This window comes from Salmo salar, chromosome 19, assembly GCF_965601325.2.
Source record: "Salmo salar chromosome 19, fSalSal1, whole genome shotgun sequence".
NCBI classification, from domain to species: domain Eukaryota; kingdom Metazoa; phylum Chordata; class Actinopteri; order Salmoniformes; family Salmonidae; genus Salmo; species Salmo salar.
Genome location: NC_138309.1, coordinates 74,086,827 through 74,113,699, shown reverse-complemented (window position 1 = coordinate 74,113,699; position 26,873 = coordinate 74,086,827). Strand labels below are relative to the sequence as shown.

Below are 26,873 nucleotides of genomic sequence, written 5' to 3'. Positions count from 1 at the left end.
TAACATGTCTGACAGGGAACCAGGGATAGTCATAGAGATACTAACATGTCTGAGACAACAGGGAACCAGGGATAGTCATAGAGATACTAACATGTCTGAGACAACAGGGAACCAGGGATAGTCATAGAGGTACTAACATGTCTGAGACAACAGGGAACCAGGGATAGTCATAGAGATACTAACATGTCTGACAGGGAACCAGGGATAGTCATAGAGGTACTAACATGTCTGATAGGGAACCAGGGATAGTCATAGAGATACTAACATGTCTGACAGGGAACCAGGGATAGTCATAGAGATACTAACATGTCTGAGACAACAGGGAACCAGGGATAGTCATAGAGATACTAACATGTCTGAGACAACAGGGAACCAGGGATAGTCATAGAGGTACTAACATGTCTGAGACAACAGGGAACCAGGGATAGTCATAGAGGTGCTAACATGTCTGACAGGGAACCAGGGATAGTCATAGAGATGCTAACATGTCTGACAGGGAACCAGGGATAGTCATAGAGATACTAACATGTCTGAGACAACAGGGAACCAGGGATAGTCATAGAGGTACTAACATGTCTGACAGGGAACCAGGGATAGTCATAGAGATACTAACATGTCTGAGACAACAGGGAACCAGGGATAGTCATAGAGGTACTAACATGTCTGACAGGGAACCAGGGATAGTCATAGAGGTACTAACATGTCTGAGACAACAGGGAACCAGGGATAGTCATAGAGATACTAACATGTCTGACAGGGAACCAGGGATAGTCATAGAGGTACTAACATGTCTGATAGGGAACCAGGGATAGTCATAGAGATACTAACATGTCTGAGACAACAGGGAACCAGGGATAGTCATAGAGATACTAACATGTTTGACAGGGAACCAGGGATAGTCATAGAGATACTAACATGTCTGAGACAACAGGGAACCAGGGATAGTCATAGAGATACTAACATGTCTGACAGGGAACCAGGGATAGTCATAGAGGTACTAACATGTCTGACAGGGAACCAGGGATAGTCATAGAGATACTAACATGTCTGAGACAACAGGGAACCAGGGATAGTCATAGAGATACTAACATGTCTGAGACAACAGGGAACCAGGGATAGTCATAGAGGTACTAACATGTCTGAGACAACAGGGAACCAGGGATAGTCATAGAGATACTAACATGTCTGACAGGGAACCAGGGATAGTCATAGAGGTACTAACATGTCTGACAGTGAACCAGGGATAGTCATAGAGATACTAACATGTCTGAGACAACAGGGAACCAGGGATAGTCATAGAGATACTAACATGTCTGAGACAACAGGGAACCAGGGATAGTCATAGAGGTACTAACATGTCTGACAGGGAACCAGGGATAGTCATAGAGATACTAACATGTCTGAGACAACAGGGAACCAGGGATAGTCATAGAGATACTAACATGTCTGAGACAACAGGGAACCAGGGATAGTCATAGAGGTACTAACATGTCTGACAGGGAACCAGGGATAGTCATAGAGGTACTAACATGTCTGACAGTGAACCAGGGATAGTCATAGAGATACTAACATGTCTGAGACAACAGGGAACCAGGGATAGTCATAGAGATACTAACATGTCTGAGACAACAGGGAACCAGGGATAGTCATAGAGGTACTAACATGTCTGAGACAACAGGGAACCAGGGATAGTCATAGAGGTACTAACATGTCTGAGACAACAGGGAACCAGGGATAGTCATAGAGATACTAACATGTCTGAGACAACAGGGAACCAGGGATAGTCATAGAGGTACTAACATGTCTGACAGGGAACCAGGGATAGTCATAGAGATACTAACATGTCTGACAGGGAACCAGGCATAGTCATAGAGATACTAACATGTCTGACAGTGAACCAGGGATAGTCATAGAGATACTAACATGTCTGACAGGGAACCAGGGATAGTCATAGAGGTACTAACATGTCTGACAGGGAACCAGGGATAGTCATAGAGATACTAACATGTCTGAGACAACAGGGAACCAGGGATAGTCATAGAGATACTAACATGTCTGACAGGGAACCAGGGATAGTCATAGAGATACTAACATGTCTGAGACAACAGGGAACCAGGGATAGTCATAGAGATACTAACATGTCTGACAGGGAACCAGGGATAGTCATAGAGGTACTAACATGTCTGACAGGGAACCAGGGATAGTCATAGAGATACTAACATGTCTGAGACAACAGGGAACCAGGGATAGTCATAGAGGTACTAACATGTCTGAGACAACAGCGAACCAGGGATAGTCATAGAGATACTAACATGTCTGACAGGGAACCAGGGATAGTCATAGATATACTGACATGTCTGACAGGGAACCAGGGATAGTCATAGAGATACTGACATGTCTGACAGGGAACCAGGGATAGTCATAGAGATACTAACATGTCTGAGACAACTATGATAGTCATAGAGGTACTAACATGTCTGACAGGGAACCAGGGATAGTCATAGAGATACTAACATGTCTGACAGGGAACCAGGGATAGTCATAGAGATACTAACATGTCTGAGACAACAGGGAACCAGGGATAGTCATAGAGATACTAACATGTCTGAGACAACAGGGAACCAGGGATAGTCATAGAGATACTAACATGTCTGAGACAACAGGGAACCAGGGATAGTCATAGAGATACTAACATGTCTGAGACAACAGGGAACCAGGGATAGTCATAGAGGTACTAACATGTCTGAGACAACAGGGAACCAGGGATAGTCATAGAGGTACTAACATGTCTGACAGGGAACCAGGGATAGTCATAGAGATACTAACATGTCTGAGACAACAGGGAACCAGGGATAGTCATAGAGGTACTAACATGTCTGACAGGGAACCAGGGATAGTCATAGAGATACTAACATGTCTGAGACAACAGGGAACCAGGGATAGTCATAGAGATACTAACATGTCTGAGACAACAGGGAACCAGGGATAGTCATAGAGGTACTAACATGTCTGAGACAACAGGGAACCAGGGATAGTCATAGAGATACTAACATGTCTGAGACAACAGGGAACCAGGGATAGTCATAGAGGTACTAACATGTCTGACAGGGAACCAGGGATAGTCATAGAGATACTAACATGTCTGAGACAACCGGGAACCAGGGATAGTCATAGAGGTACTAACATGTCTGACAGGGAACCAGGGATAGTCATAGAGATACTAACATGTCTGACAGTGAACCAGGGATAGTCATAGAGATACTAACATGTCTGAGACAACAGGGAACCAGGGATAGTCATAGAGGTACTAACATGTCTGAGACAACAGGGAACCAGGGATAGTCATAGAGATACTAACATGTCTGAGACAACAGGGAACCAGGGATAGTCATAGAGGTACTAACATGTCTGACAGGGAACCAGGGATAGTCATAGAGATACTAACATGTCTGACAGGGAACCAGGCATAGTCATAGAGATACTAACATGTCTGACAGTGAACCAGGGATAGTCATAGAGATACTAACATGTCTGACAGGGAACCAGGGATAGTCATAGAGGTACTAACATGTCTGACAGGGAACCAGGGATAGTCATAGAGATACTAACATGTCTGAGACAACAGGGAACCAGGGATAGTCATAGAGATACTAACATGTCTGACAGGGAACCAGGGATAGTCATAGAGATACTAACATGTCTGAGACAACAGGGAACCAGGGATAGTCATAGAGATACTAACATGTCTGACAGGGAACCAGGGATAGTCATAGAGGTACTAACATGTCTGACAGGGAACCAGGGATAGTCATAGAGATACTAACATGTCTGAGACAACAGGGAACCAGGGATAGTCATAGAGGTACTAACATGTCTGAGACAACAGCGAACCAGGGATAGTCATAGAGATACTAACATGTCTGACAGGGAACCAGGGATAGTCATAGATATACTGACATGTCTGACAGGGAACCAGGGATAGTCATAGAGATACTGACATGTCTGACAGGGAACCAGGGATAGTCATAGAGATACTAACATGTCTGAGACAACTATGATAGTCATAGAGGTACTAACATGTCTGACAGGGAACCAGGGATAGTCATAGAGATACTAACATGTCTGACAGGGAACCAGGGATAGTCATAGAGATACTAACATGTCTGACAGGGAACCAGGGATAGTCATAGAGATACTAACATGTCTGACAGGGAACCAGGGATAGTCATAGAGATACTAACATGTCTGAGACAACAGGGAACCAGGGATAGTCATAGAGATACTAACATGTCTGAGACAACAGGGAACCAGGGATAGTCATAGAGATACTAACATGTCTGAGACAACAGGGAACCAGGGATAGTCATAGAGATACTAACATGTCTGACAGGGAACCAGGGATAGTCATAGAGATACTAACATGTCTGAGACAACAGGGAACCAGGGATAGTCATAGAGATACTAACATGTCTGAGACAACAGGGAACCAGGGATAGTCATAGAGGTACTAACATGTCTGAGACAACAGGGAACCAGGGATAGTCATAGAGGTACTAACATGTCTGACAGGGAACCAGGGATAGTCATAGAGATACTAACATGTCTGAGACAACAGGGAACCAGGGATAGTCATAGAGGTACTAACATGTCTGACAGGGAACCAGGGATAGTCATAGAGATACTAACATGTCTGAGACAACAGGGAACCAGGGATAGTCATAGAGATACTAACATGTCTGACAGGGAACCAGGGATAGTCATAGAGATACTAACATGTCTGAGACAACAGGGAACCAGGGATAGTCATAGAGATACTAACATGTCTGAGACAACAGGGAACCAGGGATAGTCATAGAGGTACTAACATGTCTGAGACAACAGGGAACCAGGGATAGTCATAGAGATACTAACATGTCTGAGACAACAGGGAACCAGGGATAGTCATAGAGGTACTAACATGTCTGACAGGGAACCAGGGATAGTCATAGAGATACTAACATGTCTGAGACAACCGGGAACCAGGGATAGTCATAGAGGTACTAACATGTCTGACAGGGAACCAGGGATAGTCATAGAGATACTAACATGTCTGACAGTGAACCAGGGATAGTCATAGAGATACTAACATGTCTGAGACAACAGGGAACCAGGGATAGTCATAGAGGTACTAACATGTCTGAGACAACAGGGAACCAGGGATAGTCATAGAGGTACTAACATGTCTGAGACAACAGGGAACCAGGGATAGTCATAGAGGTACTAACATGTCTGACAGGGAACCAGGGATAGTCATAGAGATACTAACATGTCTGAGACAACAGGGAACCAGGGATAGTCATAGAGATACTAACATGTCTGAGACAACAGGGAACCAGGGATAGTCATAGAGATACTAACATGTCTGACAGGGAACCAGGGATAGTCATAGAGGTACTAACATGTCTGAGACAACAGGGAACCAGGGATAGTCATAGAGATACTAACATGTCTGAGACAACAGGGAACCAGGGATAGTCATAGAGATACTAACATGTCTGAGACAACAGGGAACCAGGGATAGTCATAGAGATACTAACATGTCTGAGACAACAGGGAACCAGGGATAGTCATAGAGATACTAACATGTCTGACAGGGAACCAGGGATAGTCATAGAGATACTAACATGTCTGAGACAACAGGGAACCAGGGATAGTCATAGAGATACTAACATGTCTGACAGGGAACCAGGGATAGTCATAGAGATACTAACATGTCTGAGACAACAGGGAACCAGGGATAGTCATAGAGATACTAACATGTCTGAGACAACAGGGAACCAGGGATAGTCATAGAGATACTAACATGTCTGAGACAACAGGGATAGTCATAGAGGTACTAACATGTCTGAGACAACAGTGATAGTCATAGAGGTAGTAACATGTCTGAGACAACAGTGATCTATCTCAACTAATGTGTTATTAATGATGGAGGTTTACACCAAGTTGTTTTGCACACATCAGAAGTAAGGATTGAATCCTATGTGGGTGGAAGGAGAATAAGCTATCTATCACAGTTTGTGTCTTAAATATGTGTATGGCAGTGGGACTTATCTCCCTCCATCCCTCCCTCTCTCTCCCCTCTCTCTCCTATCTCTCCCCTCTCTCTCCTATCTCTCCCCTACCTCTCTCCCATCCCTCCCTCTCTCTCCCCTATCTCTCCCCTACCTCTCTCCCATCCCTCCCTCTCTCTCCCCTCTCTCTCCTATCTCTCCCCTCTCTCTCCTATCTCTCCCCTACCTCTCTCCCATCCCTCCCTCTCTCTCCCCTATCTCTCCCCTACCTCTCTCCCATCCCTCCCTCTCTCTCCCCTCTCTCTCCTATCTCTCCCCTCTCTCTCCTATCTCTCCCCTACCTCTCTCACATCCCTCCCTCTCTCTCCCCTATCTCTCCCCTACCTCTCTCCCATCCCTCCCTCTCTCTCCCCTCTCTCTCCTATCTCTCCCCTCTCTCTCCTATCTCTCCCCTACCTCTCTCCCATCCCTCCCTCTCTCTCCCCTATCTCTCCCCTACCTCTCTCCCATCCCTCCCTCTCTCTCCCCTCTCTCTCCTATCTCTCCCCTCTCTCTCCTATCTCTCCCCTCTCTCTCCTATCTCTCCCCTACCTCTCTCCCATCCCTCCCTCTCTCTCCCCTATCTCTCCCCTACCTCTCTCCCATCCCTCCCTCTCTCTCCCCTCTCTCTCCTATCTCTCCCCTCTCTCTCCTATCTCTCCCCTCTCTCTCCTATCTCTCCCCTACCTCTCTCCCATCCCTCCCTCTCTCTCCCCTATCTCTCCCCTACCTCTCTCCCATCCCTCCCTCTCTCTCCCCTCTCTCTCCTATCTCTCCCCTCTCTCTCTCTCCTATCTCTCCCCTCTCTCTCCTATCTCTCCCCTACCTCTCTCCCATCCCTCCCTCTCTCTCCCCTACCTCTCTCCCATCCCTCCCTCTCTCTCCCCTCTCTCTCCTATCTCTCCCCTCTCTCTCTCTCCTATCTCTCCCCTCTCTCTCTCTCCTATCTCTCCCCTCCCTCTCTCCCATCCCTCCCTCTCTCTCTCCCCTCTCTCTCCTATCTCTCCCCTCCCTCTCTCCCATCCCTCCCTCTCTCTCCCCTTTCTATCTCCTATCTCTCCCCTCTCTATCTCCTATCTCTCCCCTCTCTCTCTCCTATCTCTCCCCTCCCTCTCTCCCATCCCTCCCTCTCTCTCCCATCCCTCCCTCTCTCCCATCCCTCCCTCTCTCTCCCATCCCTCCCTCTCTCCCATCCCTCCCTCTCTCTCCCCTCTCTCTCCTATCTCTCCCCTCTCTATCTCCTATCTCTCCCCTCTCTCTCTCTCTCCTATCTCTCCCCTACCTCTCTCCCATCCCTCCCTCTCTCTCCCATCCCTCCCTCTCTCTCCCCTCTCTTTCCTAACTCTCCCCTACCTCTCTCCCATCCCTCCCTCTCTCTCCCATCCCTACCTCTCTCCCATCCCTCCCTCTCTCCCATCCCTCCCTCTCTCTCCCCTCTCTCTCCTATCTCTCCCCTACCTCTCTCCCATCCCTCCCTCTGTCCCATCCCTCTCTTCTGCCAGATGAAGTGCCCGTGTTCACAGAGGAGCCTCTGTCCGTGGTGCAGAAGTTAGGTGGTAGCGTGACCCTGAGGTGCAGCGCCCGACCCCCCTCGGCCAACATCAGCTGGCGGCTGAACGGGCGTGAGCTGGTTGCCGGGGCTGGCGGGGACCTGGGGGTGGTACTGGAGCCTGGCACGCTGCTCATCCCAGCCCTCACCAACCTCACCCTGGGCAGGTACCAGTGTGTGGCCAGCACCAATGCAGGGGGCCTGGCCAGTGTGCCCGCCAACGTCACCGCTGCCAGTGAGTAGCTGTGTTTGCATTTCTGCTTCATTTCAATTGGGACTGAGTCTGGTAGAGTTCTGTAAATGTGTTTTTTTTTATTTTCATTTTAGGCCTTTTTGAATAACAGCGTCACCTTCAATTATCATACTGAGCATATAATGTATCTTAAAAACAATCAGTCATAATAAAACTGTTTGGGAAAGAACATTGTGTTGCTTAGTGTGTAGATGTAGATTAGTCAGCAAGACCTTTGTAGTGTAGTAAGGAGAAGGGAGTAATAATGATGTGTAGTAGGGTAGTAGTGTAGTATTGTAGTGTCATCTGACTCCATAGTGGGGAGAAGGGAGTAATAATGCTGTGTAGTAGTGTAGTAGTGTAGTAGTGTAGTAGTGCTTGGCCATCTAGTAGTGTAGTGTAGTAGTGTAGTGCTTGGCCATGTAGTAGTGTGTATTGTAGTAGTGTAGTAGTGTAGTGTAGTAGTGTAGTGCTTGGCCATGTAGTAGTGTGTATTGTAGTAGTGTAGTAGTGTAGTGTAGTAGTGTAGTGCTTGGCCATGTAGTAGTGTGTATTGTAGTAGTGTAGTAGTGTAGTGTAGTAGTGTAGTGCTTGGCCATGTAGTAGTGTGTATTGTAGTAGTGTAGTAGTGTAGTGTAGTAGTGTAGTGCTTGGCCATGTAGTAGTGTGTATTGTAGTAGTGTAGTAGTGTAGTAGTGTAGTGCTTGGCCATCTAGTGGGGTGTAGTGTAGTGTAGTGTAGTGTAGTGCTTGGTCATCTAGTGGGGTGTAGAGTAGTGTAGTGTAGTAGTGTAGTGTAGTGCTTGGTCATCTAGTGGGGTGTAGTAGTGTAGTAGTGTAGTGCTTGGTCATCTAGTGGTGTGTAGTGTAGTAGTGTAGTGTAGTAGTGTAGTGCTTGGTCATCTAGTGGTGTGTAGTAGTGTAGTGTGTAGTGTAGTGTAGTGCTTGGCCATCTAGTGGGGTGTAGTGTAGTGTAGTAGTGTAGTGTAGTGTAGTGCTTGGTCATCTAGTGGTGTGTAGTGTAGTAGTGTAGTGTAGTAGTGTAGTGCTTGGTCATCTAGTGGTGTGTAGTAGTGTAGTAGTGTAGTGTAGTGCTTGGTCATCTAGTGGTGTGTAGTGAGTGTGAGTAGTGTTGTAGTGTAGTGTGTAGTGCTTGGCCATCTAGTGGGGTGTAGTAGTGTAGCAGTGTAGTGCTTGGCAATCTAGTGGTGTGTAGTAGTGTAGTAGTGTAGTGCTTGGTCATCTAGTGGTGTGTAGTAGTGTAGTAGTGTAGTGCTTGGTCATCTAGTGGTGTGTAGTGGTACTATAATGGTAGAGAAGGGGACTGAGAGGGAGGGGGTCTGCCTGGAGCAGTGTAATGTGTAGTAGTAGTGTAGTGTAGTAGTGTAGTGTGTAGTGTCTGTCAGGGGACTGAGAGGGGGTCTGCCTGGAGCAGTGTGTAATGTGTAGTAGTGTAGTGTAGTAGTGTAGTGTCTGTCAGGGGACTAAGAGGGGGAATGCCTGGAGCAGTGTGTAATGTGTAGTAGTGTAGTGTCTGTCAGGGGACTGAGAGGGGGTCTGCCTGGAGCAGTGTGTAGTGTAGTAGTGTAGTGTGTAGTGTAGTGTCTGTCAGGGGACTGAGAGGGGGTCTGCCTGGAGCAGTGTGAAATGTGTAGTGTGTAGTGTAGTGTAGTAGTGTAGTGTCTGTCAGGGGACTGAGAGGGGGTCTGCCTGGAGCAGTGTGTAGTGTAGTAGTGTAGTGTGTAGTGTAGTGTCTGTCAGGGGACTGAGAGGGGGTCTGCCTGGAGCAGTGTGAAATGTGTAGTGTGTAGTGTAGTGTAATAGTGTAGTGTCTGTCAGGGGACTGAGAGGGGGTCTGCCTGGAGCAGTGTGTAATGTGTAGTAGTGTAGTAGTGTAGTGTCTGTCAGGGGACTGAGAGGGGGTCTGCCTGGAGCAGTGTGTAATGTGACCCTGAAGCCAGGTGGCCAGGGGAGGGAAGGAGACCCTGGGGTCGCTGTGAATGGGACCTCCTCCCTGGCTCTCAACTCTTCTCCCCAGCTCCCCAGGACACAACCTCCCCACAAGGGGCCAAGGTTCTGGTCTAGAAGCACGAGTTTGACTGTTTCTATAGTTCTGCTTCGGTACTGCAGTTTAACTGACGCCCGGCCCAGAAAGACAATTTCCATAGACGGCCACATAGAGAAGTCCGATTTTTTTTTTTTTTTTATTCGTAATAAGACACTTTAGTCATCACCTTTGTGCACAAAACATCCATTGAATCATCGAAGATATTAACATGTTATATTCATCCAATGTCTGCCATGTAAACCGGGAGCAACCCGAAAATATAGATGGTCCATGAATCGCCGTATGCGAACGTGAGTAGATTATGTTGAAAACTAAGGTTGGACATCTTGGACAGTGTGTAGGGTTTTTAGAGAGTGTGTAGTGCTTTTAGAGAGAGAGTGTGTAGTGCTTTTAGAGAGAGAGTGTGTAGTGCTTTTAGAGAGAGAGTGTGTAGTGCTTTTAGAGAGAGTGTGTGTAGTGCTTTTAGAGAGTGTGTGTGTGTGTAGTGTTTTTAGAGAGTGTGTGTGTGTAGTGTTTTTAGAGAGTGTATGTGTAGTGTTTTTAGAGTGTGTATTATTTTTAGAGTGTGTGTAGTGTTTTTAGAGAGTGTGTGTGTAGTGCTTTTAGAGAGTGTGTGTAGTGTTTTTAGAGTGTGTGTAGTGTTTTTAGAGTGTGTGTAGTATTTTTAGAGTGTTTTTAGAGTGTGTGTAGTGTTTTTAGAGTGTGTGTAGTGTTTTTAGAGTGTGTGTGTAGTGTTTTTAGAGAGAGTGTGTGTGTGTAGTGTTTTTAGAGAGTGTGTAGTGTTTTTAGAGTGTGTGTGTAGTGTTTTTAGAGAGAGTGTGTGTGTAGTGTTTTTAGAGAGAGTGTGTGTGTAGTGTTTTTAGAATGTGTGTGTAGTGTTTTTAGAGAGTGTGTAGTGTTTTTAGAGAGTGTGTAGTGTTTTTAGAGAGTGTGTAGTGTTGAGTGTGTGTGTGTGTGTAGTGTTTTTAGAGAGTGTGTGTGTAGTGTTTTTAGAGAATGTGTGTGTAGTGTTTTTAGAGTGTGTGTGTAGTGTTTTTAGAGAGTGTGTAGTGTTTTTAGAGAGTGTGTAGTGTTTTTAGAGAGTGTGTAGTGTTGAGTGTGTGTGTGTGTAGTGTTTTTAGAGAATGTGTGTGTAGTGTTTTTAGAGAGTGTGTGTGTAGTGTTTTTAGAGAATGTGTGTGTAGTGTTTTTAGAGAATGTGTGTGTAGTGTTTTTAGAGAATGTGTGTGTAGTGTTTTCAGAGAATGTGTGTGTAGTGTTTTTAGAGAATGTGTGTGTAGTGTTTTTAGAGAATGTGTGTGTAGTGTTTTTAGAGAATGTGTGTGTAGTGTTTTTAGAGAGTGTGTGTGTGTGTGTGTAGTGTTTAGAGTGTGTGTAGTGATTTTAGAGAGTGTGTGTAGTATTTTTAGAGAGTGTGTGTGTGTGTAGTGTTTTTAGAGAGAGGGTAGTGTTTAGAGTTTAGAGTGTGTGTAGTGTTTTTAGAGAGTGTGTGTGTGTGTGTGTGTGTGGGAGTGTTTTTAGAGTGTGTGTAGTGATTTTAGAGTGTGTGTGTGTGTGTGTAGTGATTTTAGAGTGTGTGTGTGTGTAGTGTTTAGAGTGTGTGTAGTATTTTTAGTGTGTGTTGTGTTTTTAGAGTGTGTGTTGTATTTTTAGAGAGTGTGTGTGTGTAGTGTTTTTAGAGTGTGTGTAGTGTTTTTAGAGTGTGTGTAGTGTTTTTAGAGAGTGTGTGTGTGTAGTGTTTTTAGAGTGTGTGTAGTGTTTTTAGAGGGTGTGTAGTTTTTTTAGAGTGTGTGTAGTGATTTTAGAGTGTGTGTGTGTGTAGTGTTTTTAGAGTGTGTGTGTGTAGTGTTTTTAGTGTGTGTAGTGATTTTACAGAGTGTGTGTAGTATTTTTAGAGAGTGTGTGTGTGTGTGTGTGTGTGTGTGTGTGTGTGTGTGTGTGTGTGTGTGAGTGTTTTTAGTGTGTGTGTAGTGTTTTTAGTGTGTGTGTAGTGTTTTTAGAGTGTGTGTGTAGTGTTTTTAGAGAGTGTGTAGTGTTTTTAGAGAGTGTGTGTGTAGTGTTTTTAGAGAGTGTGTGTAGTGTTTTTAGAGTGTATGTAGTGTTTTTAGAGTGTGTGTGTGTAGTGTTTTTAGAGTGTGTGTGTGTAGTGTTTTTAGAGTGTGTGTGTGTAGTGTTTTTAGAGTGTGTGTGTGTGTGTGTAGTGTTTTTAGAGTGTGTGTGTAGTGTTTTTAGAGAGAGAGTTATTAGTATTTTTAGAGTGTGTGTGTGTGTGTGTGTGTGTGTGTGTGTGTGTGTGTGTGTGTGTGTGTAGTGTGTGTAGTGTTTTTAGAGTGTGTGTGTGTGTGTGTGTAGTGTTTTTAGAGTGTGTGTGTGTGTGTGTAGTGTTTTTAGAGTGTGTGTGTGTAGTGTTTTTAGAGTGTGTGTGTGTAGTATTTTTAGAGTGTGTGTGTAGTGTTTAGAGTGTGTGTAGTGTTTAGAGTGTGTGTAGTGTTTTTAGAGAGTGTATGTAGTATTTTTAGAGAGTGTAGTGTAGCTGTGTTGAGAAACAGGAGGTGTTTTTAGAGAGTGTAGTGTTGCTGTGTTGAGAAACAGGAGGTGTTTTTAGAGAGTGTAGTGTTGCTGTGTTGAGAAACAGGAGGTGTTTTTAGAGAGTGTAGTGTAGCTGTGTTGAGAAACAGGATGTGTTTTTAGAGAGTGTAGTGTAGCTGTGTTGAGAAACAGGATGTGTTTTTAGAGAGTGTAGTGTAGCTGTGTTGAGAAACAGGAGGTGTTTTTAGAGAGTGTAGTGTAGCTGTGTTGAGAAACAGGAGGTGTTTTTAGAGAGTGTAGTGTAGCTGTGTTGAGAAACAGGAGGTGTTTTTAGAGAGTGTAGTGTAGCTGTGTTGAGAAATGAGGTGTTTTTAGAGAGTGTAGTGTAGCTGTGTTGAGAAATGAGGTGTTTTTAGAGAGTGTAGTGTAGCTGTGTTGAGAAACAGGAGGTGTTTTTAGAGCGTGTAGGGTTGCTGTGTTGAGAAATGAGGTGTTTTTAGAGTGTAGTGTAGCTGTGTTGAGAAACAGGATGTGTTTTTACAGAGTGTAGTGTAGCTGTGTTGAGAAACTAGGTGTTTTTAGAGAGTGTAGTGTAGCTGTGTTGAGAAACAGGAGGTGTTTTTAGAGAGTGTAGTGTAGCTGTGTTGAGAAATTAGGTGTTTTTAGAGAGTGTAGTGTAGCTGTGTTGAGAAACAGGATGTGTTTTTAGAGAGTGTAGTGTAGCTGTGTTGAGAAACAGGTGTTTTTAGAGAGTGTAGTGTAGCTGTGTTGAGAAACAGGAGGTGTTTTTAGAGAGTGTAGTGTAGCTGTGTTGAGAAATGAGTTTTTTTTAGAGAGTGTAGTGTAGCTGTGTTGAGAAACAGGATGTGTTTTTAGAGAGTGTAGTGTTGCTGTATTGAGAAACGAGGTGTTTTTAGGCCAGTTGAGAAAGAATCCCCTCACAAGATGAGACATGATGTCACAGTCTCCCTCTCTCCACCTCACTCACCCTCCTTACATTCTCTCTCTCTTTCATTCTCTCTCTTCATCCTCTCATTCGCTCACTCACTTCTCACTTTCTCTTGTTCCCTCTATTCTTTTATTTGTTCTCTTTCTTATTACTGCTGTGTTGGATATCAGGCAGTGTATATCAGTGTATATCAGTGTGTTTCTGTGTGTTTCTGTGTGTCTCTTTGTGTCTGTGTGTCTGTGTGTTTCTGTGTCTCTGTGTGTCTCTGTGTGGCTCTGTGTGTCTCTGTGTGTGCATGTGCAACTATGTGTGTGTGTGGGGGGGGGGGGGAGGGGGGGGGGGGACTGTGTGTAACTTCATGCTTAAACTTCCTCCATGCAGCATTACATGTCATTGATTAATGTGTATAGTGTGAGTCATAAGGATGTATGATCTTGTGGAGCCAGACAGACAGACGCTGTCTTTTGTGTGTGTGTGTGTGTGTGTGTGTGTGTGTGTGTGTGTGTGTGTGTGTGTGTGTGTGTGTGTGTGTGTGGTGTGTTCAAGTGTGTGTGTGTGTAGGAAGGAAAACATTGTCTCATGGCTCCATCCTTGCGGTCCATAGCTCTTTTCCTCCTGGTCTGGTGTGTGTTTGGGCTCTGGCCCTCCTGGCCCCCCCTGGGCCCCCCTGGGCCCCCCTGCTATCTCACTCTGAAGAGTCTTTCTGAGCTCTCTCCCACTGGAACCAAGCTGTTTGGACATTATTTAAAACTCCCTGTTTGAATTCCTTAGCAGACAACCAACCTCCTGGTGGTGTCACTTTATGTAGTGTTGTGGTGGTGTCTCTTTATGTAGTGTTGTGGTGGTGTCTCTATGTAGTGTTGTGGTGGTGTCTCTTTATGTAGTGTTGTGGTGGTGTCTCTTTATGTAGTGTTGTGGTGGTGTCTCTTTATGTAGTGTTGTGGTGGTGTCTCTTTATGTAGTGTTGTGGTGGTGTCTCTTTATGTAGTGTTGTGGTGGTGTCTCTTTATGTAGTGTTGTGCTGGTGTCTCTATGTAGTGTTGTGGTGGTGTCTCTTTATGTAGTGTTGTGGTGGTGTCTCTTTATGTAGTGTTGTGGTGGTGTCTCTTTATGTAGTGTTGTGGTGGTGTCTCTTTATGTAGTGTTGTGGTGGTGTCTCTTTATGTAGTGTTGTGGTGGTGGTGTCTCTTTATGTAGTGTTGTGGTGGTGTCTCTTTATGTAGTGTTGTGGTGGTGTCTCTTTATGTAGTGTTGTGGTGGTGTCTCTTTATGTAGTGTTGTGGTGGTGTCTCTTTATGTAGTGTGGTGGTGGTGTCTCTTTATGTAGTGTTGTGGTGGTGGTGTCTCTTTATGTAGTGTTGTGGTGGTGTCTCTTTATGTAGTGTGGTGGTGGTGTCTCTTTATGTAGTGTTGTGGTGGTGTCTCTTTATGTAGTGTTGTGGTGGTGTCTCTTTATGTAGTGTTGTGGTGGTGGTGTCTCTTTATGTAGTGTTGTGGTGGTGTCTCTTTACGTAGTGTTGTGGTCGTGTCTCTTTATGTAGTGTTGTGGTGGTGTCTCTTTATGTAGTGTTGTGGTCGTGTCTCTATGTAGTGTTGTGGTGGTGTCTCTTTATGTAGTGTTGTGGTCGTGTCTCTATGTAGTGTTGTGGTGGTGTCTCTTTATGTAGTGTTGTGGTGGTGTCTCTTTATGTAGTGTTGTGGTGGTGTCTCTTTATGTAGTGTGGTGGTGGTGTCTCTTTATATAGTGTTGTGGTGGTGTCTCTTTATGTAGTGTTGTGGTGGTGTCTCTTTATGTAGTGTTGTGGTGGTGTCTCTTTATGTAGTGTTGTGGTGGTGTCTCTATGTAGTGTTGTGGTCGTGTCTCTTTATGTAGTGTTGTGGTGGTGTCTCTTTATGTAGTGTTGTGGTCGTGTCTCTTTATGTAGTGTTGTGGTTGTGTCTCTATGTAGTGTTGTGGTGGTGTCTCTTTATGTAGTGTTGTGGTCGTGTCTCTTTATGTAGTGTTGTGGTCGTGTCTCTTTATGTAGTGTTGTGGTCGTGTCTCTTTATGTAGTGTTGTGGTCGTGTCTCTATGTAGTGTTGTGGTCGTGTCTCTTTATGTAGTGTTGTGGTGGTGTCTCTTTATGTAGTGTTGTGGTGGTGTCTCTTTATGTAGTGTTGTGGTCGTGTCTCTTTATGTAGTGTTGTGGTGGTGTCTCTTTATGTAGTGTTGTGGTGGTGTCTCTTTATGTAGTGTTGTGGTCGTGTCTCTTTATGTAGTGTGGTGGTGGTGTCTCTTTATGTAGTGTTGTGGTGGTGTCTCTTTATGTAGTGTTGTGGTGGTGTCGCTTTATGTAGTGTTGTGGTGGTGTCTCTTTATGTAGTGTCTTGGTCGTATCTCTTTATGTAGTGTTGTGGTGGTGTCTCTTTATGTAGTGTTGTGGTGGTGTCTCTACGTAGTGTTGTGGTCGTGTCTCTATGTAGTGTTGTGGTCGTGTCTCTTTATGTAGTGTTGTGGTGGTGTCTCTTTATGTAGTGTTGTGGTCGTGTCTCTTTATGTAGTGTTGTGGTGGTGTCTCTTTATGTAGTGTTGTGGTCGTGTCTCTATGTAGTGTTGTGGTGGTGTCTCTTTATGTAGTGTTGTGGTGGTGTCTCTTTATGTAGTGTTGTGGTGGTGTCTCTTTATGTAGTGTTGTGGTGGTGTCTCTTTATGTAGTGTTGTGGTGGTGTCTCTTTATGTAGTGTTGTGGTGGTGTCTCTTTATGTAGTGTTGTGGTGGTGTCTCTTTATGTAGTGTTGTGGTGGTGTCTCTATGTAGTGTTGTGGTTGTGTCTCTTTATGTAGTGTTGTGGTCGTGTCTCTTTATGTAGTGTTGTGGTGGTGTCTCTTTATGTAGTGTGGTGGTGGTGTCTCTTTATATAGTGTTGTGGTGGTGTCTCTTTATGTAGTGTTGTGGTGGTGTCTCTTTATGTAGTGTTGTGGTGGTGTCTCTTTATGTAGTGTTGTGGTCGTGTCTCTTTATGTAGTGTTGTGGTGGTGTCTCTTTATGTAGTGTTGTGGTGGTGTCTCTTTATGTAGTGTTGTGGTGGTGTCTCTTTATGTAGTGTTGTGGTCGTGTCTCTTTATGTAGTGTTGTGGTGGTGTCTCTTTATGTAGTGTTGTGGTGGTGTCTCTTTATGTAGTGTTGTGGTGGTGTCTCTTTATGTAGTGTTGTGGTGGTGTCTCTTTATGTAGTGTTGTGGTCGTGTCTCTTTATGTAGTGTTGTGGTCGTGTCTCTTTATGTAGTGTTGTGGTCGTGTCTCTTTATGTAGTGTTGTGGTGGTGTCTCTTTATGTAGTGTTGTGGTGGTGTCTCTATGTAGTGTTGTGGTGGTGTCTCTATGTAGTGTTGTGGTGGTGTCTCTTTATGTAGTGTTGTGGTGGTGTCTCTTTATGTAGTGTTGTGGTGGTGTCTCTTTATGTAGTGTTGTGGTGGTGTCTCTTTATGTAGTGTTGTGGTGGTGTCTCTTTATGTAGTGTGTGTGGTGCGTGGTGTCTCTTTATGTAGTGTTGTGGTGGTGTCTCTTTATGTAGTGTTGTGGTGGTGTCTCTTTATGTAGTGTTGTGGTGGTGTCTCTTTATGTAGTGTTGTGGTGGTGTCTCTTTATGTAGTGTTGTGGTGGTGTCTCTTTATGTAGTGTTGTGCTGGTGTCTCTTTATGTAGTGTTGTGCTGGTGTCTCTTTATGTAGTGTTGTGCTGGTGTCTCTATGTAGTTTTGTGGTGGTGTCTCTTTATGTAGTGTTGTGGTCGTGTCTCTTTATGTAGTGTTGTGGTGGTGTCTCTTTATGTAGTGTTGTGGTCGTGTCTCTTTATGTAGTGTTGTGGTGGTGTCTCTTTACGTAGTGTTGTGGTCGTTTCTCTTTATGTAGTGTTGTGGTGGTGTCTCTTTATGTAGTGTTGTGGTCGTGTCTCTTTATGTAGTGTTGTGGTGGTGTCTCTTTATGTAGTGTTGTGGTGGTGTCTCTATGTAGTGTTGTGGTCGTGTCTCTTTATGTAGTGTTGTGGTGGTGTCTCTTTATGTAGTGTTGTGGTGGTGTCTCTTTATGTAGTGTTGTGGTGGTGGTGTCTCTTTATGTAGTGTTGTGGTGGTGTCTCTTTATGTAGTGTTGTGGTGGTGTCTCTTTATGTAGTGTTGTGGTGGTGTCTCTTTATGTAGTGTTGTGGTCGTGTCTCTTTATGTAGTGTTGTGGTGGTGTCTCTTTATGTAGTGTTGTGGTGGTGTCTCTTTATGTAGTGTTGTGGTGGTGTCTCTTTATGTAGTGTTGTGGTGGTGTCTCTTTATGTAGTGTTGTGGTGGTGTCTCTTTATGTAGTGTTGTGGTGGTGTCTCTTTATGTAGTGTTGGTGTCTCTTTATGTAGTGTTGTGGTGGTGTCTCTTTATGTAGTGTTGTGGTGGTGTCTCTTTATGTAGTGTTGTGGTGGTGTCTCTTTACGTAGTGTTGTGGTCGTTTCTCTTTACGTAGTGTTGTGGTCGTTTCTCTTTATGTAGTGTTGTGGTCGTGTCTCTTTATGTAGTGTTGTGGTCGTGTCTCTTTATGTAGTGTTGTGGTGGTGTCTCTTTATGTAGTGTTGTGGTGGTGTCTCTTTATGTAGTGTTGTGGTGGTGTCTCTATGTAGTGTTGTGGTCGTGTCTCTTTATGTAGTGTTGTGGTGGTGTCTCTTTATGTAGTGTTGTGGTGGTGTCTCTTTATGTAGTGTTGTGGTGGTGGTGTCTCTTTATGTAGTGTTGTGGTGTTTTGACCTACTTTTTTTATAACAGTTAAATCAAGGTTAAATACAATCAAATAAAACATCTGTATCTCTACTAGCCACTACTCCCCCTGCACATAGAGATGAAGTATGCGGAGTCTGTCTTAAAGTATTTAAACTGGCATTGCCAAGCGGTCCTGGAGCAGTCCAGCTCCACTTTATAAATACCATTAATCCTGGTAGACCAGCATCCCACTCACACTGGGACAGCAGTACATATGCACACGCATGCGGGAACACACACAAACTTGTGTACATATACAGGAAGAGCACAGACACATGCACACACCCAAACAGTAACCCATACAAACATACATACATGTGAACACACTTAACCTAAACAAATGATGACTGTGCTGAGACTGCACTCACACACATTCTCTCTGACACTGACCACCAAACCACCTTATGGTCACGCACCAACACATATGTAGTTGTTTGACAGTTAATCCTATATAGTTGCTCTACAGTTATTCCTATGTAGTTGCTCTACAGTTATTCCTATAGTTGATCTACAGTTATTCTTATGTAGTTGCTCTACAGTTATTCTGATGTAGTTGCTCTACAGTTATTCTGATGTAGTTGCTCTACAGTTATTCCTATGTAGTTGCTCTACAGTTATTCATATAGTTGCTCTACAGTTATTCCTATAGTTGCTCTACAGTTATTCCTATAGTTGCTCTACAGTTATTCTTATGTAGTTGCTCTACAGTTATTCTGATGTAGTTCCTCTACAGTTATTCCTATGTAGTTGCTCTACAGTTATTCCTATAGTTGCTTTACAGTTATTCCTATAGTTGCTCTACAGTTATTCCTATAGTTGCTCTACAGTTAATCCTATATAGTTGTTCTACAGTTATTCTGATGTAGTTGTTTGACAGTTAATCCTATATAGTTGCTCTACAGTTATTCTGATGTAGTTGTTTGACAGTTAATCCTATATAGTTGCTCTACAGTTATTCTGATGTAGTTGTTTGACAGTTAATCCTATATAGTTGTTCTACAGTTATTCTGATGTAGTTGTTTGACAGTTAATCCTATATAGTTGCTCTACAGTTACTCTGATGTAGTTGTTTGACAGTTAATCCTATATAGTTGTTCTACAGTTATTCTGATGTAGTTGCTCAACAGTTATTCTTGTATAGTTGTTTGACAGTTAATCCTATATAGTTGTTCTACAGTTATTCCTATATAGTTGCTCTACAGTTATTCTGATGTAGTTGCTCTACAGTTATTCCTATGTAGTTGCTCTACAGTTATTCCTATAGTTGATCTACAGTTATTCTTATGTAGTTGCTCTACAGTTATTCCTATGTAGTTGCTCTACAGTTATTCCTATGTAGTTGCTCTACAGTTATTCCTATGTAGTTGCTCTACAGTTATTCCTATGTAGTTGCTCTACAGTTATTCCTATAGTTGCTCTACAGTTATTCCTATAGTTGCTCTACAGTTATTCTTAAGTAGTTGCTCTACAGTTATTCTGATGTAGTTGCTCTACAGTTATTCCTATAGTTGCTCTACAGTTATTCCTATGTAGTTGCTCTACAGTTATTCTGATGTAGTTGCTCTACAGTTATTCTGATGTAGTTGCTCTACAGTTATTCTGATGTAGTTGCTCTACAGTTATTCTTATATAGTTGCTCTACAGTTATTCCTATATAGTTGCTCTACAGTTATTCTTATGTAGTTGCTCTACAGTTATTCCTATATAGTTGCTCTACAGTTATTCCTATATAGTTGCTCTACAGTTATTCCTATATAGTTGCTCTACAGTTATTCCTATATAGTTGCTCTACAGTTATTCTAATGTAGTTGCTCTACAGTTATTCTGATGTAGTTGCTCTACAGTTATTCCTATATAGTTGCTCTACAGTTATTCTTATGTAGTTACTCTACAGTTATTCCTATCGTTGCTCTACAGTTATTCCTATATAGTTGCTCTACAGTTATTCCTATATAGTTGCTCTACAGTTATTCCTATATAGTTGCTCTACAGTTATTCTAATGTAGTTGCTCTACAGTTATTCTGATGTAGTTGTTCTACAGTTAATCCTATATAGTTGCTCTACAGTTATTCTGATGTAGTTGTTCTACAGTTAATCCTATATAGTTGCTCTACAGTTATTCTAATGTAGTTGTTCTACAGTTATTCTGATGTAGTTGTTCTACAGTTAATCCTATATAGTTGCTCTACAGTTATTCTAATGTAGTTGCTCTACAGTTATTCTAATGTAGTTGCTCTACAGTTATTCTGATGTAGTTGCTCTACAGTTATTCCGATGTAGTTGTTCTACAGTTAATCCTATATAGTTGCTCTACAGTTATTCTAATGTAGTTGTTCTACAGTTATTCCTATATAGTTGCTCTACAGTTATTCCTATATAGTTGCTCTACAGTTATTCCTATAGTTGCTCTACAGTTATTCTGATGTAGTTGCTCTACAGTTATTCTGATGTAGTTGCTCTACAGTTATTCTGATGTAGTTGCTCTACAGTTATTCCTATGTAGTTGCTCTACAGTTCTTCTAATGTAGTTGTTCTACAGTTATTCCTTTATAGTTGCTCTACAGTTATTCTAATGTAGCTGTTCTACAGTTATTCCTATATAGTTGCTCTACAGTTATTCCTATAGTTGCTCTACAGTTATTCTGATGTAGTTGCTCTACAGTTGTTCTGATGTAGTTGCTCTACAGTTATTCCTATGTAGCGGCTCTACAGTTATTCCTATAGTTGCTCTACAGTTATTCCTATAGTTGCTCTACAGTTATTCTTATGTAGTTGCTCTACAGTTATTCCTATGTAGTTGCTCTACAGTTATTCCTATGTAGTTGCTCTACAGTTGTTCTGATGTAGTTGCTCTACAGTTGTTCCTATGTAGCAGCTCTACAGTTATTCCTATAGTTGCTCTACAGTTATTCCTATAGTTGCTCTACAGTTATTCCTATAGTTGCTCTACAGTTATTCTTATGTAGTTGCTCTACTGTTATTCCGATGTAGTTGCTCTACAGTTATTCCTATATAGTTGCTCTACAGTTATTCTAATGTAGCTGTTCTACAGTTATTCCTATATAGTTGCTCTACAGTTATTCCTATAGTTGCTCTACAGTTATTCTGATGTAGTTGCTCTACAGTTGTTCTGATGTAGTTGCTCTACAGTTATTCCTATGTAGCGGCTCTACAGTTATTCCTATAGTTGCTCTACAGTTATTCCTATAGTTGCTCTACAGTTATTCTTATGTAGTTGCTCTACAGTTATTCCTATGTAGTTGCTCTACAGTTGTTCTGATGTAGTTGCTCTACAGTTGTTCCTATGTAGCAGCTCTACAGTTATTCCTATAGTTGCTCTACAGTTATTCCTATAGTTGCTCTACAGTTATTCCTATAGTTGCTCTACAGTTATTCTTATGTAGTTGCTCTACAGTTATTCCTATGTAGTTGCTCTACAGTTATTCCTATGTAGTTGCTCTACAGTTATTCCTATGTAGTTGTTCTACAGTTATTCCGATGTAGTTGCTCTACAGTTATTCCTATGTAGAGGCTCTACAGTTATTCCTATGTAGCGGCTCTACAATTATTCCTATAGTTGCTCTACATTTATTCCTATGTAGCTGCTCTACAGTTATTCCTATGTAGCGGCTCTACAGTTATTCCTATGTAGCGGCTCTACAGTTATTCCTATAGTTGCTCTACATTTATTCCTATGTAGTTGCTCTACAGTTATTCCTATAGTTGCTCTACAGTTATTCTTATGTAGTTGCTCTATAGTTATTCCTATGTAGTTGCTCTACAGTTATTCCTATAGTTGCTCTACAATTATTATTATGTAGTTGCTCTACAGTTATTCCCATGTAGTTGCTCTACAGTTACTCTGATGTAGTTGCTCTACAGTTAATCCTATATAGTTGCTCTACAGTTATTCTTATGTAGTTGCTCTACAGTTATTCCTATAGTTGCTCTACAGTTATTCTTATGTAGTTGCTCTATAGTTATTCCTATGTAGTTGCTCTACAGTTATTCCTATAGTTGCTCTACAGTTATTCTGATGTAGTTGCTCTACAGTTATTCCTATGTAGTTGCTCTACAGTTATTCTTATGTAGTTGCTCTATAGTTATTCCTATGTAGTTGCTCTACAGTTATTCTGATGTAGTTGCTCTACAGTTATTCTTATGTAGTTGCTCTACAGTTATTCTTATGTAGTTACTCTACAGTTATTCGTATGTAGTTGCTCTATAGTTATTCTGATGTAGTTGCTCTACAGTTATTCCTATGTAGTTGCTCGACAGTTAATCCTATATAGTTGTTCTACAGTTATTCTGATGTAGTTGCTCTACAGTTATTCTGATGTAGTTGCTCTACAGTTATTCTGATGTAGTTGCTCTACAGTTATTCTGATGTAGTTGCTCTACAGTTATTCTGATGTAGTTGCTCTACAGTTATTCTGACGTATTTGCTCTACAGTTATTCTTATGTAGTTGTTTGACAGTTAATCCTATATAGTTGTTCTACAGTTATTCTTATGTAGTTGTTTGACAGTTAATCCTATATAGTTGTTCTACAGTTATTCTGATGTAGTTGTTTGACAGTTAATCCTATATAGTTGTTCTACAGTTATTCTGATGTAGTTGTTCTACAGTTAATCCTATATAGTTGTTCTACAGTTATTCTGATGTAGTTGTTTGACAGTTAATCCTATATAGTTGTTCTACAGTTATTCTTATGTAGTTGCTCTACAGTTATTCTTCTGTAGTTGCTCTACAGTTATTCTTATGTAGTTGCTCTACAGTTATTCTTCTGTAGTTGCTCTACAGTTATTCTTATGTAGTTGCTCTACAGTTATTCTGATGTAGTTGCTCTACAGTTATTCTGATGTAGTTGCTCTACAGTTATTCTTATGTAGTTACTCTACAGTTATTCTTATGTAGTTGCTCTACAGTTATTCTTATGTAGTTGCTCTACAGTTACTCTGATGTAGTTGCTCTACAGTTAATCCTATATAGTTGCTCTACAGTTATTCTTATGTAGTTGCTCTACAGTTATTCCTATAGTTGCTCTACAGTTATTCTTATGTAGTTGCTCTATAGTTATTCCTATGTAGTTGCTCTACAGTTATTCCTATAGTTGCTCTACAGTTATTCTGATGTAGTTGCTCTACAGTTATTCCTATGTAGTTGCTCTACAGTTATTCCTATGTAGTTGCTCTATAGTTATTCCTATGTAGTTGCTCTACAGTTATTCTGATGTAGTTGCTCTACAGTTATTCTTATGTAGTTGCTCTACAGTTATTCTTATGTAGTTGCTCTACAGTTATTCTGATGTAGTTGCTCTACAGTTATTCTGATGTAGTTGCTCTACAGTTATTCTGATGTAGTTGCTCTACAGTTATTCTTATGTAGTTGCTCTACAGTTATTCTGATGTAGTTGCTCTACAGTTATTCCTATATAGTTGCTCTACAGTTATTCTAATGTAGCTGTTCTACAGTTATTCATTTATAGTTGCTCTACAGTTATTCCTATAGTTGCTCTACAGTTATTCTGATGTAGTTGCTCTACAGTTGTTCTGATGTAGTTGCTCTACAGTTATTCCTATGTAGCGGCTCTACAGTTATTCCTATAGTTGCTCTACAGTTATTCCTATAGTTGCTCTACAGTTATTCTTATGTAGTTGCTCTACAGTTATTCCTATGTAGTTGCTCTACAGTTGTTCTGATGTAGTTGCTCTACAGTTGTTCCTATGTAGCAGCTCTACAGTTATTCCTATAGTTGCTCTACAGTTATTCCTATAGTTGCTCTACAGTTATTCCTATAGTTGCTCTACAGTTATTCTTATGTAGTTGCTCTACAGTTATTCCTATGTAGTTGCTCTACAGTTATTCCTATGTAGTTGCTCTACAGTTATTCCTATGTAGTTGTTCTACAGTTATTCCAATGTAGTTGCTCTACAGTTATTCCTATGTAGAGGCTCTACAGTTATTCCTATGTAGCGGCTCTACAATTATTCCTATAGTTGCTCTACATTTATTCCTATGTAGCTGCTCTACAGTTATTCCTATGTAGCGGCTCTACAGTTATTCCTATGTAGCGGCTCTACAGTTATTCCTATAGTTGCTCTACATTTATTCCTATGTAGTTGCTCTACAGTTATTCCTATAGTTGCTCTACAGTTATTCTTATGTAGTTGCTCTATAGTTATTCCTATGTAGTTGCTCTACAGTTATTCCTATAGTTGCTCTACAATTATTATTATGTAGTTGCTCTACAGTTATTCCCATGTAGTTGCTCTACAGTTACTCTGATGTAGTTGCTCTACAGTTAATCCTATATAGTTGCTCTACAGTTATTCTTATGTAGTTGCTCTACAGTTATTCCTATAGTTGCTCTACAGTTATTCTTATGTAGTTGCTCAATAGTTATTCCTATGTAGTTGCTCTACAGTTATTCCTATAGTTGCTCTACAGTTATTCTGATGTAGTTGCTCTACAGTTATTCCTATGTAGTTGCTCTACAGTTATTCTTATGTAGTTGCTCTATAGTTATTCCTATGTAGTTGCTCTACAGTTATTCTGATGTAGTTGCTCTACAGTTATTCTTATGTAGTTGCTCTACAGTTATTCTTATGTAGTTGCTCTACAGTTATTCTGATGTAGTTGCTCTACAGTTATTCTGATGTAGTTGCTCTACAGTTATTCTTATGTAGTTGCTCTACAGTTATTCTTATGTAGTTACTCTACAGTTATTCTTATGTAGTTGCTCTACAGTTATTCTGATGTAGTTGCTCTACAGTTATTCCTATGTAGTTGCTCGACAGTTAATCCTATATAGTTGTTCTACAGTTATTCTGATGTAGTTGCTCTACAGTTATTCTGATGTAGTTGCTCTACAGTTATTCTGATGTAGTTGCTCTACAGTTATTCTGATGTAGTTGCTCTACAGTTATTCTGATGTAGTTGCTCTACAGTTATTCTGACGTATTTGCTCTACAGTTATTCTTATGTAGTTGTTTGACAGTTAATCCTATATAGTTGTTCTACAGTTATTCTGATGTAGTTGTTTGACAGTTAATCCTATATAGTTGTTCTACAGTTATTCTGATGTAGTTGTTTGACAGTTAATCCTATATAGTTGTTCTACAGTTATTCTGATGTAGTTGTTCTACAGTTAATCCTATATAGTTGTTCTACAGTTATTCTGATGTAGTTGTTTGACAGTTAATCCTATATAGTTGTTCTACAGTTATTCTTATGTAGTTGCTCTACAGTTATTCTTCTGTAGTTGCTCTACAGTTATTCTTATGTAGTTGCTCTACAGTTATTCTTCTGTAGTTGCTCTACAGTTATTCTTATGTAGTTGCTCTACAGTTATTCTGATGTAGTTGCTCTACAGTTATTCTTATGTAGTTGCTCTACAGTTATTCTTATGTAGTTACTCTACAGTTATTCTTATGTAGTTGCTCTACAGTTATTCTTATGTAGTTGCTCTACAGTTACTCTGATGTAGTTGCTCTACAGTTAATCCTATATAGTTGCTCTACAGTTATTCTTATGTAGTTGCTCTACAGTTATTCCTATAGTTGCTCTACAGTTATTCTTATGTAGTTTCTCTATAGTTATTCCTATGTAGTTGCTCTACAGTTATTCCTATAGTTGCTCTACAGTTATTCTGATGTAGTTGCTCTACAGTTATTCCTATGTAGTTGCTCTACAGTTATTCTTATGTAGTTGCTCTATAGTTATTCCTATGTAGTTGCTCTACAGTTATTCTGATGTAGTTGCTCTACAGTTATTCTTATGTAGTTGCTCTACAGTTATTCTTATGTAGTTGCTCTACAGTTATTCTGATGTAGTTGCTCTACAGTTATTCTGATGTAGTTGCTCTACAGTTATTCTTATGTAGTTGCTCTACAGTTATTCTTATGTAGTTACTCTACAGTTATTCTTATGTAGTTGCTCTACAGTTATTCTGATGTAGTTGCTCTACAGTTATTCCTATGTAGTTGCTCGACAGTTAATCCTATATAGTTGTTCTACAGTTATTCTGATGTAGTTGCTCTGCAGTTATTCTGATGTAGTTGCTCTACAGTTATTCTGATGTAGTTGCTCTACAGTTATTCTGATGTAGTTGCTCTACAGTTATTCTGATGTAGTTGCTCTACAGTTATTCTGACGTAGTTGCTCTACAGTTATTCTTATGTAGTTGTTTGACAGTTAATCCTATATAGTTGTTCTACAGTTATTCTGATGTAGTTGTTTGACAGTTAATCCTATATAGTTGTTCTACAGTTATTCTGATGTAGTTGTTTGACAGTTAATCCTATATAGTTGTTCTACAGTTATTCTGATGTAGTTGCTCTACAGTTATTCTTCTGTAGTTGCTCTACAGTTATTCTTATGTAGTTGCTCTACAGTTATTCTTCTGTAGTTGCTCTACAGTTATTCTTATGTAGTTGCTCTACAGTTATTCTTATGTAGTTGCTCTACAGTTATTCTGATGGAGTTGCTCTACAGTTATTCCTATGTAGTTGTTTGACAGTTAATCCTATATAGTTGTTCTACAGTTATTCTGATGTAGTTGCTCTACAGTTATTCTGATGTAGTTGTTCTACAGTTATTCTGATGTAGTTGCTCTACAGTTATTCTGATGTAGTTGCTCTACAGTTATTCTGATGTAGTTGCTCTACAGTTATTCTGATGTAG

At 41.3% G+C, this 26,873-nt stretch overlaps 1 protein-coding gene across 1 annotated transcript in view; it reads left to right on the top strand.

Moving 5' to 3' along the window:
* The window catches only part of boc (BOC cell adhesion associated, oncogene regulated), a 110,652-nt gene that overhangs the window by 55,606 nt on the left and 28,173 nt on the right, over nucleotides 1-26,873 (top strand). Inside the window, exon 3 of the mRNA XM_045702660.2 lies at nucleotides 7,592-7,873. Coding sequence (XP_045558616.1) covers nucleotides 7,592-7,873 — 282 coding nt within the window. The remainder of the gene's footprint in view (nucleotides 1-7,591; nucleotides 7,874-26,873) is intronic.